This window comes from Ochotona princeps, chromosome 11 (assembly GCF_030435755.1).
Source record: "Ochotona princeps isolate mOchPri1 chromosome 11, mOchPri1.hap1, whole genome shotgun sequence".
Taxonomy (NCBI): domain Eukaryota; kingdom Metazoa; phylum Chordata; class Mammalia; order Lagomorpha; family Ochotonidae; genus Ochotona; species Ochotona princeps.
This window is the reverse complement of record NC_080842.1, coordinates 16,124,961-16,143,587: the sequence shown is the minus strand read 5'-3', so window position 1 is coordinate 16,143,587 and position 18,627 is coordinate 16,124,961. Positions and strand designations below refer to the sequence as shown.

Here is an 18,627-nt window from a genome sequence, read left to right as displayed (position 1 = left end):
AGTAATAGATTAAGGAAAAAAAAATACTATTTAAGCCAGTGTAATTTAGAGAATTATCAGCAGGGTTAGTTTTCATCTCTCTGAATGCTGAATTGCCAGCTGATGTGGGTGACGTGTGTTACTTGCATATCACATGCTTGCAAGGCTGCTTTCCCAGAGGTAGGAGTGCCCCATTGGAGATAAGCACAGAAGGGTATTTCAGCAAGCTTATGAAACATGGGATTAAAACATCATTTGTTTGGGTACAAAATGCTTTGAAGTCCGTGCATGCAAGGGATCTTCAGAAAGTTTATGAAAAATCTATCTGATGAAAATAATCATTCATGGATGTCAGACATTTTTTTGCACCAAGTGAAGTTACCTTTTAAGTCCATTTTCCCAGGAACTTTTTGAAGTCTCTTCATCTGTATAGTATCAGATTATGTGTATGAAGCAAGGAAGGAGAAATGCTAAGATGTTAGGAGGCCATCTTTGAGATGCCTGATGCACCATACTTGACGTTAAACCCCTAATTTATGTGTGTGTTTTTGGCTGTTCACACAGTGGTTTAGTTGGCACTTGGTGCCTGTAGTTCCTGCTGGAGTACCTGATTAGTGCCTGGTGCTTCTGACGCAACCTCCTGTTAGTACACAATCTCCTATTAGTTCGCACCCTGGGAAGACAGCAGTGAAGGCTCAGATATCTGGGTCCCTGCCACTCTCAAGGGAGACCTTGGTTATGTTCTACTCTACTGTCTTCGCCGTGGCCCAGTCCTGGCTGTTGTGACCATAGTATTTAGTATTTAGATTCGTTACTTTTCCCAGAAAAAACTTTGAAGGAGGAATGATAGATTTAAGGAATTCCCTATTTTTTTTTTTAATTGGAAAGTCAGATTTATAGAGAGAAGGAGAGACATAGAGGAAGATCATCTGTCCACAGGCTCACTCCTCAAGTGGCCCCAACGGCCAGAGCTGAGCTGATCTGAAGCCGGGAGCCAGGCGGGTACAGGGTCCCAAGGTTTTGCGCCGTCCTTGACTGCTTTCCTAGGCCACAAGCAGGGAGCTGGATGGGATGCGGAGCAGCCAGGACATGAACCAGTGCCCACATGGGACCCTGGCACATGCAAAATGAAGACCCCAGCCACTAGGCTACGACACCGAGCCCAGAATTCCCTGTTTGATATGATAGACTAAGATATACAGAACAGTGAGATGTATTGGGTGGATTCTTGGTACTTTCCAGGTGCAGCCTTGAATGTGTGTGAGGTGAGGTGCGGGTTGTCAGGTTGGATGAGTCTGTGACCTCATCTGTGTATGCCTTAATGTTTCTCCTGTCAGTGCAAGCCCAGAGGTGTCTACCAGTTGACTGCTTGGCGTGTGTTGCCATGTCAGCTTGGCATCCCTTCAGTCTTTTCCCTTTGACCTCAGTGATAATTGTCCAGTTGCACAGTGGCCATTTTGCCTACAAATGGAGAAGCAGGCCAGTGCCTGGTGGGCTCTGGAGAAAAGCAAAGTTGCTTGAGATGAGTGAGCAAAGCAGGGGCCCTGTCTTCTCTCTGGCTCCTCCCCTCCTCCATATGCAGAGAGCTTGACTTCTCCTGTTCAAAGGCTGTCATTATATGAGCCTTGCTAAATACAGGAGTTGTTTGTTCTGAATGACAGAAATAAGTATTGACCGGTTTATGCCCGACATGCTTCAGATTCTCCGTGGGGATCGTAATGTGTTCCTTCCACATTCCGCTGCTGGGCTTTTCCCCACCGACAAAGCAAGCATTATGTGCACGTACAGCCGCAGTGCCATGGACTTAACTGTGTGGAAATCCGCATTTGGCCCCTCAGTGGCGCGGCACCATGGCCACACTATAAACAGCAACGTGGACGCCGGTGAGCGCTGGCGGGCCGCAGCCCTTCAGCTTCATGGGGTTCCTCCCTGCTCAGAGTCCTGCGTTGTCCCTGCTGGCTATTTAAAACTGCGTGTTTCAGATTCCCCATTGCCTAGTTGCCCAACCCACTTCCCACCAAACCCTCAAGAATCTCCCAAGTCCATAATACTTCTCGAGTTCTGGTCAGTTTTTCCAGTGAGTCAAAAACCAAATGTAAAAGCCTCGCATTGTGGGATCCCAGGAGTAGGAAAGAAACTCTGTCCAAAGTCCTTTTCCTGTTTGGCCTTGCCCCTTTGGAGAGGTCACTGGTAGAGCTGAAATGCCCGCTTGCTGCTCTAAGTGCATGACAAGGGTTTCCTGCTGGGTCCCGCACTGCTGGGGGTGGGCCTGATTTCAGGACCCCAGGGGGTCTGGGACAGGCTCACAAACCCCCCATTGTTCCTTTGCTGTCTTTCTTTAGAAACCTAAAGATGTTATAGTTCCCAGGGTCATTGATTTTGACTTCAGGTCATTGACTGTTGAGCGCCGGGCTTGTGTTAGCCTGGGCCTTGTGTATTAGTGTATTTGCTGTTCTTTCCTCCAGCAACTGCCTGAACCCTAAGGCTTTGGGTCCATCAAGAACCCAGAAGTAATTTCTACCCTCTTTCTCAGGACAAAAGGGAACTGGCTTTTCGAACTCTAATAGAAGCGTTTCATGTGATTTTCTGCTTTGTTCCTTCCTTGACCACGGTGGAAGGGAAGGCCCTGTAAGACTGTAGACCTGTCAGCGCAACACGTTATGCTATGTGTTCTGGCTGCTTCACTTCTGCTCCAGCTCTGCTGGTGCTCCCAGGAAAGCAGCAGATGCTCAACCAAGCACTTGGATCCCTGCCACCTCTGTGGGAGACCCAGAGAAAGTTTCTGGCCGCTGGCCCAGCCCTGACCATCAGTGGCCATTTTGGGAATAATCCAATAGATAAAATAATCCATCTGCAACTGCTTTTACAGAGAGAAGGAGAGGCAGAAAGATCTTCCATCTACTGATTCATACTCTCAAATGGGCACGGCAGAGCTGAGCTGATCCGAAGCTGGGAGCCAGGAGCTTCTTCCACGTCTCCCACGTGGGTGCAGGGTTCCAAGAACTTGGGCCACCCTCCGATGCTTTCACGAACCACAAGCAAAGAGCTGGATGGGAAGAGGAGCATCCAGGACATGAACTGGCACTCATTTGGGGTGCCAATGCCACAGGGTGGAGGAGTTGTCCAACTATGCCACTGTGCTGGCCCTATCAAATAAATAAATCTTTTTTAAAAAATAGAAATTTAGTTGATATTAATCTTATCCCATTTTAGTAATAAAATGTTAACTCTTCAGTCCAACTGTAACCCCTCACTCTTAAGGGCCCTGGAAGGACAACCCCCAAAATGTGGCTGGGTATTTCAATCCTAACCCTCAGGAAGTTTGGAACAGCTCAGACCAATAGCATGGTCTGGGATGGTGACAGTGTTGTGTATGTGGCCAGGTCATTGTTGCCACAGTTGGCTCGTGTGGCTGGCACACCTGAGAACTGTAGTCAGCCGTTTGATTTTGCTTGAACGTCAGCAGCCCTGGGATTAGCACAGACCCAGTGCCCTCGGGGCTTATCCGCCAGGGGAGACAAGTACAGACAGAGGAGTGAACTTGTGTCCCCCTGGCCTCTGTGTTCTTTCAACAGGGCTGTGCCCAAGTTCATGAAAAGGATCAAGGTGCCAGACTACAAGGACCGGAGTGTGTTCGGGGTCCCTCTGACGGTGAACGTGCAGCGCACAGGACAGCCCCTGCCTCAGAGCATCCAGCAGGCCATGCGTTACCTCCGCAACCATTGTTTGGACCAGGTGGGCAGGGATCCTGTGGAGCACTGGGCTACTTGCAGGGGTCACACCCTGCTTCACCCCACCATACAGGGGACGCTCTTGCCATTCCCAGCACGTAACGATTTTGTTTTTCTTCCAATAGGTGGGGCTCTTCAGGAAATCCGGTGTCAAGTCCAGGATCCAAGCACTGCGCCAGATGAATGAAAATGCCGTAGATTGCATCAATTATGAAGGACAGTCTGCGTATGATGTGGCAGACATGTTGAAGCAGTATTTCCGAGATCTTCCGGAGCCACTCATGACCAACAAACTCTCAGAAACATTTTTACAGATCTACCAGTGTGAGTGCTCTTTCTAAGCATTTTTCATCATATTTATTTTGTTTCAAAGAGAGAGATCTTCTATCCATTGCTTCCCTCCTCTGATAACCTGCCCAGGGCTGGAGCTGCAGAACTGGGTAGAAACCGGGGACCTAATGTGGGTGTCTCACCTGGGAGGCAAGGACCCAGCCTGAGCTCTAGCCCTTCTCAGCTGTCGCCTCCCTTGGGCACCTAGGAGCAGGATGCTCAAGTTGAGAGCGGAGCCAGGCCTCCAAGCCCTGGCACTCCCCAGCAGAATGCCAGCATCCCAGTCGGCAGCCTCACCCCTGCACCAAATGCATGCCCTGGGAAGTGTCCTTTGATGTTAAGATTGTTTGGCATTGAGGTGAATCAGGACCAATTGAAGCTTATGGCTTCCTTTGAAGTCATTCTTCTGACAAGAGGGCCTCTCTTGGCAGCACACGCCATCGCGTTTTTCGTTGCCCGTCGTCGTTTGTGGAACGAAATTTCTGCGTAATGCAAAAATAAAATTCCCTCTCCCTATCAGTTGCTAATTCCTGAAGCAGTTTTATGCTTTTACATGCTGGTGCAGTTTATTCTTTGATTTGTTTCAATAACAGCATTACCCAGGATGCTTCCATCAAGAGCAGGTGCCAAGATCTCCTTCTCTCTCCCCTCCCCCCACCCCCCACACACATCTCCTCCTTGTCTATGGAAACCCCGGTTCTTCACAGTCCTGAGGCAGGGCTGTTGCAGTTAAGGTTTCGCAGGTGTCTGTATGTTTTATCTTGCTGTAAAATGCATAAATAAGCTCTTTCTGTTATTCGTCCCAGTCTCTGCCAGAAATAGTTGGGAAAACAACACCCATACCCTTCTCACTTTTAAGTAAAGCTTAAAGCAAACACTTGTCTAAATTAATGATCAAGATCAGGATTATAGCTTTTACAGCCTTGTGTTTTCCTTGGCACGATGTGGTATCACAGCAGCGTAATTTAAAAGCGGCTTCTCACTTCTCTGAGTGCTCAGTTTGTCTTGAGAACTGGCGCAGGGGACCTGATTTTATGAGAAATGGAGCTGGTCTGGATTATTTCATTATTTGTTTCGTCCTTTCATATTTCATGAAAGCACAGGTCACATTTTCCCCCACCAAGGTATTTGTTATGTGTTGTAACCATGGAGCTGTTTAATCAGTTGGTCCTATGTAGCTACGTTTCAGTGAGTTGGTTTTTCCACCACATGGCTTTTTCAAAGATTGGCCTGGTAAGGGAGACTCGAAGGTTGTGCTCAGCATTTTCTACATGCAAATTACTTTGGGAGATTCTGTGTGCCTTCCCCTCCTAAATCTGCATATTATGTGTGCATTCTTGTAATAACCTCTGGCATACTTCCCAAGACTTCAGTTATTATCTAAATTGACTGAATCTTTTAGCAGCTTACTTTTGCCCAATTCCAGAACAAACAAATTGGTGAAAATTGCAAGTGTCCCCAGAGATAATTGAACAATTTTGTTCTCAAGGCTGAGAGACCTCAACTCCAGTCCTCTTGTACACAGGCAGTTTTCCACTGGAACTGAACAAAAGCTGAAGTGTATAATGACTGTAGGAATTGGGATTTGTAAATTAGGGGTTTTTAAGAAGTGTTTCGGGGTGGGGAGTTGGCCTGACTTACATCAGACTCATAGGGTTTAATCCTTGGCCCTGGCTGCTGGCTCTGGCTTCCTGCTAATGGACTTCTTGGGAGGCAACAGGGATAATTTTAAGTGATAGGGTTCCTGCCACTCATGTGGGAGACCTGGGTTGAGTTCCTTACTTGCATATTTAGAGAGTGAGCAAAAAAAACAGCAGTGTTTCCTCTCTCTCTCTCTCTGTCCCTCACTAATGCCATCACACTTCTTTTCTCTTTCATTGTCTCTTCTCTCTAATATTTTTAAAGTTGTTAGAAAAGTTCTGTGAACTAAAAGAGCATGCCTCCTACAGAGCTGAACTCTGAGATGGATTTGAAATTGTTCACTCCAGGCACCAGTGTTGTGGCATACCAGTTTAAACCTCTGCCCATGTGAGCTCTGGTTCAAGTCCCAGCTGTGCCACTTCTAATTCCAGCTCCCTGCTGAGGCACCGTGAGGGTAGCAGAGGACCACCCAAGTCGTTGCCCATTACATGGGAGAGCCAGATTGAGGTCCAGTCCCCTGGCGTTGGCCTGGCCCTACCCCCAGGCCATATAAAGAGTAAACCAACGAAAAAGAGATCTCTGTTGTGATATGTGTATGTGCTGGGGCTAGGGTCAGTGAGCTAATGGGGCCGTGCTTGTGTCATACAGATGTGCCCAAGGAACAGCGCCTCCAGGCCATCAAGGCTGCCATCATGCTGCTGCCGGACGAGAACCGGGAGGTCCTGCAGACCCTGCTGTATTTCCTGAGTGACGTCACAGCGGCTGTGAAGGAAAACCAGATGACGCCGACTAACCTGGCTGTGTGCCTTGCGCCTTCCCTCTTCCACCTTAACACCCTGAAGAGAGAGAACTCATCTCCCAGGTAGGGCAGGTGGCCAGCCAGTCCTTTGGGGCGGGGTGGGGGGGATCGTCTGTAGTTTTGTCTGGTAGCACCTAAGTCACATGACATTGAGTTTCAGTGACCCACATGCCTCCCCTGGCTCCTGCCTGGCTCGGTATCATTGCTAGACAGTCTGGTTACCAGAAAAGTTTGAGGGGACACTCCAGGTTGGGACATAGCTGCAGCAGGTCTCATAATGTAATCCAATCAGGATGTCACCGTGGTGATACCTCTGCCAGCAAAAAAAAAAAAAACGGGGACAGAGATCTGTGTGTGGTCACAAAAGCCAGGCTTCTGGCCCAGTCCCCTGCTGAAGGGATGTGGCTGAGCAGGAAAGGGCTCAAGGTCAAGTGGAACCTCCAAGTGGCTCGTCTCTCAGATCTGACCCAAGGTGGTTGTTTGTGGAGTTTTCTACCTTATGGAGCAGGCGTACAAGATAAGTCAGGAGTCTGAAAAGTCCCAAAGGCTGGTATTTGCCATGTGTACACTGGGAACCCTGCCTAGGACCTGGCCCTTTCTTCCCAGCATCTCATTTAATTCTCATCGTGCTCTTAGAAGGTGGGGGTACTGGAGTGTCTGGTTTTCATACGAAGAAAATTAGGCTTGGGCAGTTAATGTTAGTAAGCATCATGTACTTTTCTGATGGGGAAGGGCAGAGCCGGCCTGAGCTTCTGACCTACAGAAACAGCTCACAAGACAGACCTCCAGTGGAGTGCTGAACGCTCTCTCCCAAACACGCTAAATCCATCCGCCTAATCCTCTTCTTCAACTCTAGAGAAACTTGGAAAAGACCAGGGCACTTCACAAAGCTCGTGGGAAAATGGAATCAAAAGGTAACTTTATTTCGGGGAAAAATGTTATTTGCCATTTAAAAGGGCACATGAAAAGAATGTATTTTGCAGAAAGCTATGCATGCATTCCCCAAAAAATCTTCAACCCGAAGAAACCTGCCTATTAATTCCATTTTCCATGAACTTTTTGAAATCGCTCGTTACTTCTTAGCTGAAGACAGACAGGGGGCATGCTGTGCTTGTGAAGTTAGCTTTGCTTCAGAGGAAAACCATAGGCTGCTCAGGTAGCCTCCAAGCTGGTTCTAAAAGTCTGCTGGGCCTTCCTGACTTTAATGGGATACAGAACTGGGGAGGAATAGAGAGGGAAGGCAGAGATCAGATAAGATTAAAGACAAAACCTCTGGGAAACAATAGAATTATCCTTCACCTGTAGGAAGGGTTCCTGTTTACTGTCTGCCCCCAACTTCCTGTGGCTCCCACCCCACACCCACTGTGCCTACGAGAGGCCTGACAAAGCAGCCCTGTTGACAGCAGGAACCTATTTAAGCAAATGCTGCTTAGGTAGCCTGGATCTCATTAAGAGCAGGTCTCTTTAATGTTTTCTTTATGTGTTGTTGATCAAGCTCTGAGCTCTGGAAAGCTCTCTTGAACCACTTAACAACAAACAGACTCCGGTGAAGCTGTTTGCTGTCCCCCTTGAGTTTTCCCTTGAATGCAACCTTGATTAAACCTACATAGAATACTGGAATCATCCCCTTTGCTTACCTCTGCTTCCTAGGGTAATGCAACGGAAACAAACTTTGGGCAAACCAGATCAGAAGGATTTGAACGAGAACTTAGCTGCCACTCAAGGCCTGGCCCACATGATTGCTGAATGCAAGAAGCTCTTCCAGGTATGGAGCTAGGAAGATCAGCCAGCCCTCTGCTCAGGCAAGGGTAAACGGGATGCAATCTTGAACCTAAGACTGGATCCTTTTCCCCAACTGGAGATAACATAAGTAGCCTGAGGATGTCTCACTTGCACATTCTCTAAAGTGCAAGCTCATTTAGAGTTAATGTTTAATGAAATTGTCTGAAGCTAAAATTCTGTAAGGGACAGAGCTGCTTTAATCAATATTCTAATTTGTCAAAGATGAATGCTTTATGCGAGAACAAGTGCTTTTTGTTGTGATTGATTGATTGATTTAAAAGGCAGCGTGACAGAGAGGGAGAGAAAAAGAAATCGTCCGTCTGTGGCTCGCTGCCCAGATGGCCATGATTAGCTGATGGTGGTACAGACTGAAACCAGGAACCTGGAACTCCGTCCAGTCTCCCGCACAGGTAGCAAGGGCACAAGTACTTGTGTCATCTGCTGCCTTCCCTGGGGTGTTCACAGGGAGCTGGGATTGGAAGCAGAGCAAATGGGGCTTGAACTGGCGCTCTGATAGAGAATGCTGACACTGACAAGTGGTGGCTTAACTCTCTGTCACAGTGCTGGCCCTGAGAGGGGGATGTGTTTGTATCCACATGATACCACACCAAGTGGGACCGCACACTGCCATGGCCCCGGTCTCTGCCTGCCGCTTGCACTGATGTGCACTGAGAAGCAGGTGCAGGCGGGCTCACCTGCTGTCTGTCTTGCATGCACCTCCCAGGTTCCCGAGGAAATGAGCCGGTGCCGGAATTCCTACACGGAACAGGAGCTGAAACCCCTCAGCCTGGAAGCCCTGGGACGCCTGGGTAACGAGGAGTCGGCCGACTACAAGCATTTCCTGCAGAACTGCATGGATGGCCTCTTCAAGGAGATCAAGGAGAAGTTCAAAGGCTGGGTCAGCTACCCCACCTCTGAGCAGGCCGAGCTCTCCTATAAAAAGGTGAGTCTTCTCGCCGGGACTGACGGCTTGAGCTCCCACGGGCTCTGATGACCCCATCCCTGATCTCCATGGGATCTTGGGGTAGCACAGTCCCTTCCCTGTCACGGAACTGGGGAGCCAGGTGTTTCAGATCGGGTAAAGGTGGAAGCCAGTGTGGGGGAGCGGGTGGGCAGTCCTCTCACACAGGAGAGGATCCCATGCTGTTTCTAGTGGGGTCCTTTGGGTGTGCAGCATCATCACGGAGTCCCTGCAGTGTCATGCTCCTAGGTGTTGAACTTTAGCACGTTAGATCACCTGCTTAGATTTGTCCAAAACTGGTCAGAATCTCCTTGCATTCTTCTCGACTCTTAGTTCAGCTGCTGCCAGCCTCTGAATGAGCAGGAAGCCAGGAGCTCCTTACAGGAGACATTGGCTGGCAAGGACTGGAAGCTCCTTGTGCGCAAGGGCCTCTAACCCGAGCCCGGAAGTGTTGTTGCTGCAGCTGTCAACCACCATCTTGAACAGGAACAGTGAGAGCTGTGGGACGGCCTTGCTGGCTTTAGGGTGTGTGATCCAACTTTACCACGTTCACCCCTGGCCCAGGGAAACTAAGCATAATGCTCATGGCCAGACTCCAACACCAGCTGCCCTGTTGCCTTCCTGGCTGAATCAACTTGGGGACCACAGCACCCAGGTCTAGCTGCTTAGAGACTGCTTAAACCCTTAAAAAAAAAATCCATGTTCCTTGCAGGTGAGTGAAGGACCACCACTAAGACTTTGGAGGGCAACCATCGAGGTCCCCGCCACCCCTGAAGACATCTTAAAGCGTCTGCTGAAGGAGCAGCACCTCTGGGATGTAGACCTGTTGGACTCGAAGGTGATTGAAATCCTGGACAGCCAAACAGAAATTTACCAGTTTGTGCAAAACAGCATGGCACCCCACCCCGCACGGGACTTCGTGGTTTTGAGGTAGGAGCTTCTAAATGGATGAGGGGGAGGCCATATTCTGGGAACAAGTTTGCTGTGAAGCAGGGTGGCAGCTTGCTTTTAGAGGCACCAAAATCCTTGAATTCTATTTTTCCACGACCTTTTTTGAAGGACTGTCATATAGCACTGAACATGACAAGAAGGCACTGTTATGTAACACAGCATGCACACGCAGAGAAGTAATAAAGCCCTCCTGAACATACAAGCCACACCTACACCTGCTATAGGAACACCTACCTTGCTCCCTGAAAAACTTCTTTGCTTTTGGAGTCCTCTCAAATCTGCCCCTTGGGGACAGATTGTCTCGTTAAAGACAGCAAACAAGTCAGTAAGGCAGGAAATGACATTTTGAGGTCCAACTTAAGGTGTGCTTACTGCTGACTTACATCTAATCCATCCATTCACTGAAGCTGTGGAAAAAAGAATTCCAGCAGTGTTTCTTTAGGGTTGATTTATGGGGCTGGCACAGTGGCACAGCACACTAATCCTCTGCCCCGTGATTCTGGCATCCCGTATGGGCACCAGTTCATGTCCCAGCTGCTCCACTCCCAATCCAGTTCTCTGTGGCCTGGAACTGCAGCGATAGAGGATGGCCAAAAGCCTTGGGATCCTTCCCCAACATGGGAGACCCAGAAGAAGCTCCTGATTCCTGACTTTGGAATGGCTCCGCTCCAGCTATTATGACCATCTTGGGGGGTGAACAAGTAGATGGAGGATCTTTCTGTCTCTCCTAGCTGTAAATCTGCGTTTTTTGATAAAAGGTTGTTTAGAGTGATAAGGCTGGAACGTGGGATGGGGAGAGAGAGAGTTGTCTTCCATCTGCTGGTTCCTTCCAGGTCTGAGTCAAGGGGAAGGCAGGAGCCAGAAACCCCACCCTGGTCTCTCATGTGGCTGGCAGGGGTCCTGATACCTGTCATCTTCTGCCTTCCCAGGTGCACTAGTAGGGAGCTGGGTAGGACGTAAAGAACCTGGGATTCAATCTGGCGTTGCAAGTGACAGCTCACAGCAGCCAGTGTCATGTGATTTGTCCAGAACTTTTCATACACAGCACTGCTCATTTTGTTTTATGAAACAGAAGCTGCCTTCCATTATACTGGAGATGGGTTCTGTTTGCAAAGATGACTGGCTGAACATTCCACTCTGTGAGAGTGGCTTACTACACAATGACTCACGTGGGAGTCCCTGGGCCAGTGGTTAGGGTGCTGATGGCGTGAACCCCCTATCTCATTGAGGAGCAGGGTATCATTTTCATTTTTGGCTTCCAAGAAATCCCATTTTCTCCCCGATTTTGCCTTCACAGGACATGGAGAACCAATTTACCCAAAGGAGCCTGCGCCCTTTTACTCACCTCTGTGGACCATGACCGGGCACCCATGGTGGGTGTGAGAGTTAATGTGCTCTTATCCAGATATTTGATGGAACCCTGCGGGCCAGGAAAGTCCAAACTCACCTACATGTGCAGAGCCGATCTAAGGTACGTGACAATGCCAACCTGGCAGACTGTGTGTGATGTACATGGCTGCGCTAATGACTACAGAGAGTCACAGTAGATTCATGCAGGCTGGTGCTTGTAGAGAACACCTTCTTTTTTATTGGTTGTTTGGGTACCACTTCCTGGTTATAATCCCATAGGAAATGTGAAACTCATGCTGTGCAAATTCGGTGGTTCTGCCACAAATTGGAAGCCCAAGGAAATGATGTAGTTCTCCAACTTCGAACTGGCAAGCAGGTGTTTCTTATTTTACCTTCAACAGTGTTTGAATAATGGAACATATGCTTTAACAATAGATCCTGCAAATGAACATGTATTTAATCATAAAACAAATGAAGAACTATCCCTCCCTTTAAAAACAAACAAAAAAGCTGGCTCTTGTATTAAATTCTCATTTGAAATCCCTATAACTCTACAGTTCTTCAGAAATCTACCTGATCCGCCAAAGCCTTCCCTGAATAGCTTCCTCCCAATCTCAGTGTATCCTTGAGAGTTCCTTGAGAAACTGCTGTTTCTAGTTATATAAAGGACAAGCCAGGGAATTAACTGAGGGTAGAACTTACACGTTTGGATCGTCAAGAAATAGGACTGAGGGAGGGCATTTGGCCTAGCAGTTCAGCTGCCGGTTAGGATGCCAGGGTACAGTACCGGGCTCTGCTCCAAACTCTAGCTTCCTGTGAGGCAGTAGGTGGCAGCTCAAGTGCTTGGGTCCCTCCTGCCTCCATGGAAGACCTCCATCATGCTCCCAGCTCTTGGCTTCGGCCAGGCCAACCCCAAACATTGCAGACATTTGGAAATGATCCCCTCTCTCTGTTCCTGTCTGTCTCTGTCAAACAAATAAGTAAATATTTAAAAGGAGTTGTGTTTGGAACTCTGTCGAATTCTTGAGTGCTTTCTCGTGTGGGTGGTTGACGTGCATTTCCGTTCTGCTTCAGGGGCCACATGCCAGAGTGGTACACAAAATCTTTTGGACACTTGTGTGCAGCTGAAGTTGTGAAAATCCGAGACTCCTTCAGTGATCAGAACGCTGACAACAACAAGGACAGCAAATCCAGGTGATTGGCAAAGCAAAGCAACTGCCTCCACTAGCCAGACGCTGGTTTCGAAAACTTGCCAGTCCTTGGAAGAATGGCTCCGGTATCTGATGAGTTGGAGTGTAGATGTGGACTCTAGCAATTTGATACACTTTCAAAGCTGCTTCCTGTTTGTTTAAGGTCTGTGTTATAGACCTTGACTGGAATTTGTAAGACTGCGAAAAAAAAAATTGCATTTGTATTCTTATTCAAATTGCTTCTGAGAAGCAAAACGTTTAAGTACATGATGGAAGGTAGTGAGGATGTTTCCTTGTCTTGTGATACTGATCTGTGTGTACCTATGTCATTTTCTTTGCATGTGTGGAGGGATTGGTGTATCCACTGGAAGAGTTGGTACTCTGATGAGCAGAGCAGGGTTTGCACAGAGAACTAGGGATGTGTGGTTGCTGGTGGTTGAATGGCATAGCCGTGCTGTTACAGTGCAGTGTCTGGCACACTGAGACGCCTCTGAGAATGGCTATTGATGCATCAGGTTCACTTTGACCTGAAGTAGCTGACCCCCCCCAAACCCCAGGGATTCATCCTTGGAGGGGACCCAACACCCTTGTCCATGTATCTTTCTCTCGCATTGTTTAGTATATTGCCTCTCCAACCCACCTCCTCTTTGCCTTAAAAGTAGTTGTAAACTCACTCTTGATACCCATGACGGGCACTTTGTTTTGAGGCCTGATGCTAAACTTCTCACCAGTGTAGGTTAGTAGCGGGGCGAGCCTGTCCCCCGCCCCCTTAACTGGCTCCAAGCCACGGGCCTTTGGTCACTTTGTCCTTCTTCTTTTAGAGTGAGATATAAAAAACTAAATACTCGTTAACACTCCCAAATCAAGCATCAAGACACTTCTCACACAAACATTTTTGTGTTCGTAGCAGAAATGCTTTCTAACACTATGTATGGGAACATGAAAAACTGTCGTAAGAAAATCCCTGTATATCGAACCCAGCCCCAAAAAGGCCTTTTGTGGGGTTCTTGTTAAAAGCAGTCCTGAAAGTGACACACATTTATTAATTTGATTTATCATTACCAATGAAGAGGTTTTCTGCTTTCATGGTGTTTTGTTTCGCTTCTCTTGTATTTTTTTCACCTTTTCCTTAATGGTGCCCTTGCAATATATTTTAGTGGTAATGGGAGATAGTAATCTTAGTTAAAAACAAAACAAAAAAAAAGTGCAGAGTTTTTTTTTGAAGGGTGGTCTTTATACAGGTTTTACTGTAATGACAGAGATGGACTCAAGAGACAGTATTAATAAATTTATTTTGTATGGATCAAAAATGAATAATGTATGAATGAGAGTTGTAAGAAGGATCTTTATTTTGTTATAATTTAGTTACCATTGTCAGTGTTATTTCAGAGGTTCTTTGAAGAATGGAGGGGGTCAGATTAGAGTTTTGAAAGTTGAGTATTTTGAATATCAGCGCTCCTCATGAAGATATACTTGTATATTCAGTCTGCTGGCTTCCGGGTTTATAGACTATATGTTGTATATACCATTCTATTAAGAAATATGTACACATGTCCACTGTGCTTTCCAACATAGATGAAGCATGATAAAGATTATTATTTAAAATATCCTTGTATTTATACCTCAGATATTCTTTTGGGTTTTGTACCTCAAGGCTTTGTTCCCCTACCCTATTGTAAATACACTTTACGTGAATACAATCTAAATGGAAAAAAAATAAAGGAAGAGGTTTATAACTTGCTTTATATCTGTACAGAGTATAATCCATACATGCACTAATTAAATGTTGGAAGTAAGGGAAGTGCCTGGCTTGCTCTCTCCTTTGTTTTTGCCTCTCACTCACTCCCTCAAAACCACAGATTGCAGAGCGTGGCCTGTCACATCCGCTAAAAGCAGGTGAGGCTGTAAAAGACCAAGTCAGACTGTGATCAGCCCACGCCCAAGCTGCCATGGAGCTGTTGAACTCACAGCCGGGAACCCTGGGCAAGGTTTCAGGAAGCAGAGAGATTCTCCTGGAAGGATCGTGCGGAAAGCCGGACACAGCCACACAGAGATGCCCTGGGGCAGAGCCAAAGTCACAGCCTCCTCGTCACACAAAATCTTTCCTCCTATTTAGCTCCCATGTGGAAAGGATGCTGAAGGGTTCTCCATTGATGTCACCTGTAGCCTCATCCCCACAACTTCTCTAAAGGCCTAGACTGTAAGCTCTATGAGGGCAGAGCCCATCTAGACGTCTCCATAATCCCCTGCTGCGATGTTCAGTACTTTGTACTTGTAGGCACCTAATAAATCAATTATCTGCTGAATTGACTGGAATGCATTACCTTGTGTGATTTCACAGGGAAGAGCCTGCAGGCTGCCATTTGCCTTAAACCACTTGGCTCATCACTGCCCACCTGGAGATTGCAGAGATTTGAAATTGGTGGATTTTTTTTTTCTTTTTTTAAGATTTACCGATTTATTTGAAAGACAATTAAAGAGAGAGGGAGAGAGATGTCTTCCCATATGGCCATAACAGCCACAGCTGAGCCAAGCCAAAGCCAGAAACCAAGAACCCCATCTCTGGGTCTCCTAGATGGGATGGCAGGGGCCTGAAGAGTTATCAGGGACCAGCATCATGGCTAGCAGGCTAAGCCTTAGCCTGTGGCACCAGCCTCACATACAGGTGCTGGTTCAAATCCCAGCAGCTCCATTTCAGATCTAGCTTCCTGCATCAGGCCTGGGAAGTCATCAGAAGATGGCCCAAAACCTTAGGCTCCTGCATCCATGTGGGAAACCCGGAAAAAAACTGGCTTCAGACTGGCCTAACTCTGGCTGTTATGGCCATTTGGAGAGTGAACAGTGGATATAACATCTCTCCTTTTTCTAAAGATTTAAAGTAAGTTTTGATTTTGACACGTGTTTACTCTGGGTATCCATAGAGGGGAAACAAATGCAAAAAAAACAAAGACACATTCACCAAAGTCTTTTTAAAATTTTATTTTCCTGGGCCCGCCGGCGTGGCCTAGCAGCTAAAGTCCTCGCCTTGAACGCACCGGGATCCCATATGGCCGCCGGTTCTAATCCCGGCAGCTCCACTTCCCATCGAGCTCCACTTCCCATCCAGCTCCCTGCTTGTGGCCTGGGAAAGCAGTCGAGGACGGCCCAATGCTTTGGGACCCTGCACCCGCGTGGGAGACCTGGAAGAGGTTCCTGGTTCCCGGCATCTGATTGGCGCACACCGGCCCGTTGCGGCTCACTTGGGGAGTGAATCATCGGATGGAAGATCTTCCTCTCTGTCTCTCCTCCTCTGTGTATATCTGACTGTAATAAAATAAATAAATCTTTAAAAAAAAATTTGATTCTCCTTCCATACCTGGTTTCAGGAGAGCTGTATTTGGATCAAATTCGATTAGGCCTGAATACTCAGTATTTTAATTTGATTCAAGAGTTGTGAAGTTCTAAATTATTGATCAGATGCATAAGACTGCGAAGATGATGTAGGCAGGATTACGATCTGACCATACTGACACTGAAATAGAAGCGAGGAGGTCGTGTAATGAGCATCGAGGCATTTAGGAGGGCCAGCCACAGCCTTAAACCTCACAGGTATGGTCAATGGGAAGCATCCTATCTACCCACCTGTGGGTAGAATAAACTGGAAAAGACCAAAAGAGTAAATGATTCTTTAAAGAGATGCTTTCATTTTAGGGCTGTGGAGATGAGTGAATTTCTTGAAAAGTAAACTCTAGAAAATTGCAATGATCTAAAATTGGTACTTTCCAACATCACTGCTAGGAGGTGTGGAGACAGAGGTGTAAGATGTGGCATTGGACAGCTACATTCCTGGGTGTCTGCCATTTCTGCCCATCTTTCATATTCTTGGTGATTGCAGTCTAGGACATGACCCTACGCCATCTTCCGTGTACTGTCTGTCATTGGGAGACACCTTTCTCGGCAAAAACCAATCCGCCCCTTGAGATCATTGAGAAATTCAAGAGGTCACAATAAATAACAAGCAAAACTCTTGGTTTAGGTTGCTGATTGAAAGGATTTGAAGTTCTAACAATTTGAATATATGATGTGAAATGTGCAAGACTGTGTCTGCTCCTTTGAAGCACTTGTGATTGTCCTTCATTTGCCAGCACAGAACCCTGGGATGTGTCTAACCTCCCACCTACCCCCTCCAATCTGGGTGCAAGATCAGGAGTACAACAGGGAGGCATCTGCCTGCAGGCATGTTGATTTGCCTGGCCGGGACCAGAATCCTGGTCTTGTGACTCCTGTACTATCTCATTCTGCCCTTGCCACCACACAAGAACTCCATGAAGGGCCACTGACACTGGCGAGGGTGCTTTGCAAAGCATGAGCTGTAAAGGAGCAGGCATGAAAGCCAAGTGGGGTCGATCCCCCATGCTTCCGCTCTCCTGCCTGTTGAAGCACACACAAATGATTGCAAAGCAGAAATCCTAAACAATGAGATCACGGCTCACATGTCATCTTGGTGTTCCATCAGGATGAAATTTGCCTAAGGAGTTGAAATTCCACTTGCCTAAGGAATGCAGATTACCAGAAGACCTCAAAGAGCCTGTGGCAGGGAAAGCTCAGGTTGGGACTGCACAGTTGCAGTGAGTTGGAGCCCATTGTTGAGGGGGGCGATCAGCCCCTTTGCAGGCAGGGAGTTTGCTAAATCGTGTTGGCAGCTACAGCCTAAAGTAATTACCCTAGCTCTGTATGCACAGCCGGATTGCCTGTCTGGACCAAGGCAGTGTTGACACCTAGAGTATAAACACCTCTCTGCAGGGTGTTTTCATCTCACTGGACTTTCCATTTGAAAAGGGGGGAGAGTGTGCCTAGAAGTGTTGTTATTTTATAGGACATTCACTCATTTTTTTAAAAATTTCTTTTTCCTATAAATTTGGAAAGTTTTAGACTTCAGCCTTTTTAGCACTCTGGGAAAGGCTTATCAGCCAAGACAACTGACCTGCTCCCTAGGAGGCTGTTTGAAAGTGCTTTGTAGGTTACAGATAACGTTTTAAATACAAATGCATTTAGCCCAAGTTAGAAGGTACTTGTTGAACTACTATATATTAAACATAATTTGTCAGGCACTGAGGTCTGTGTTTACATCCAGTTAATGGCTCCTTTAGATTTCATAGTAAACCTTTGAAGAACTTAATAGAGGTAGGAGGACTTAAAGAAATTAAAATAGCCATGTAATACTTGCAAAGCGACTCCAGAAATTCTAAAGAGCAAACGGAGCATTGGGCCAATGATGGAAATGCCCCATATCTGCCCACCTGATGAGCTGCCATGACGGAAGAGCAAAATGCTTCATCCTCATGTTTTCTTTCTTTCTTTCTTTCTTTCTTTCTTTCTTTCTTTCTTTCTTTCTTTCTTTCTTTCTTTCTTTCTTTCTTTCTTTCTTTCTTTCTTTTCTTTCTTTCCTTCCTTCCTTCCTTCCTTCCTTCCTTCCTTCCTTCCTTCCTTCCTTCCTTCCTTCTTTTCTTCAGTTACGTGTGATTGGCAGAATATTTCTGGGGGTTCGGGGAACACAGTGACTGGACTGGCTAATCCTCACCCTTCAAGTGCTGGGATCCCGTATGGGCACTGGTTCATGTCCTGTCTGCTCCACTTCCTGCCCAGCTCCCTGCTTGCAGTCTAGGAAATCAGAGGCAGATGGCCCAAAGCTTTGGGACCCTGCACTTGTGTAGGGGACCCAGAAGAAGCGCCTGGCTCCTGGCTTCAGATCAGCTCAGCTCTAGCCGTTGCAGCCATTTGGTGAGTAAGGCAGCAGACAGATCTTTCTCTCTGTCTCCTCTCTGAAAATCTGATCTACCTTTCCAATAAAACAAACAAACAAAAAATCTTTAAAAAAATGTTTACAGGGTCAGTGTTGTACCTGGTAGGTAAAACCATCACCTATAACACTGG

At 47.0% G+C, this 18,627-nt stretch overlaps 1 protein-coding gene across 5 annotated transcripts in view; it reads left to right on the top strand.

Annotated features, from left to right (window-relative positions):
* Positions 1 to 14,503, top strand: part of DLC1 (DLC1 Rho GTPase activating protein) — a 452,588-nt gene extending 438,085 nt beyond the window's left edge. For all 5 annotated transcript variants that reach the window (XM_058669860.1, XM_058669861.1, XM_004592678.3 and 2 more), the window contains 8 exons: positions 3,555 to 3,714; positions 3,836 to 4,034; positions 6,330 to 6,543; positions 8,131 to 8,245; positions 8,987 to 9,205; positions 9,936 to 10,153; positions 11,472 to 11,645; positions 12,599 to 14,503. In XM_058669860.1, coding sequence (XP_058525843.1) covers positions 3,555 to 3,714; positions 3,836 to 4,034; positions 6,330 to 6,543; positions 8,131 to 8,245; positions 8,987 to 9,205; positions 9,936 to 10,153; positions 11,472 to 11,645; positions 12,599 to 12,722 — 1,423 coding nt within the window. In that variant the 3' untranslated portion in view covers positions 12,723 to 14,503. The remainder of the gene's footprint in view (positions 1 to 3,554; positions 3,715 to 3,835; positions 4,035 to 6,329; positions 6,544 to 8,130; positions 8,246 to 8,986; positions 9,206 to 9,935; positions 10,154 to 11,471; positions 11,646 to 12,598) is intronic.
* The last annotated feature ends 4,124 nt before the right edge of the window (positions 14,504 to 18,627 follow it).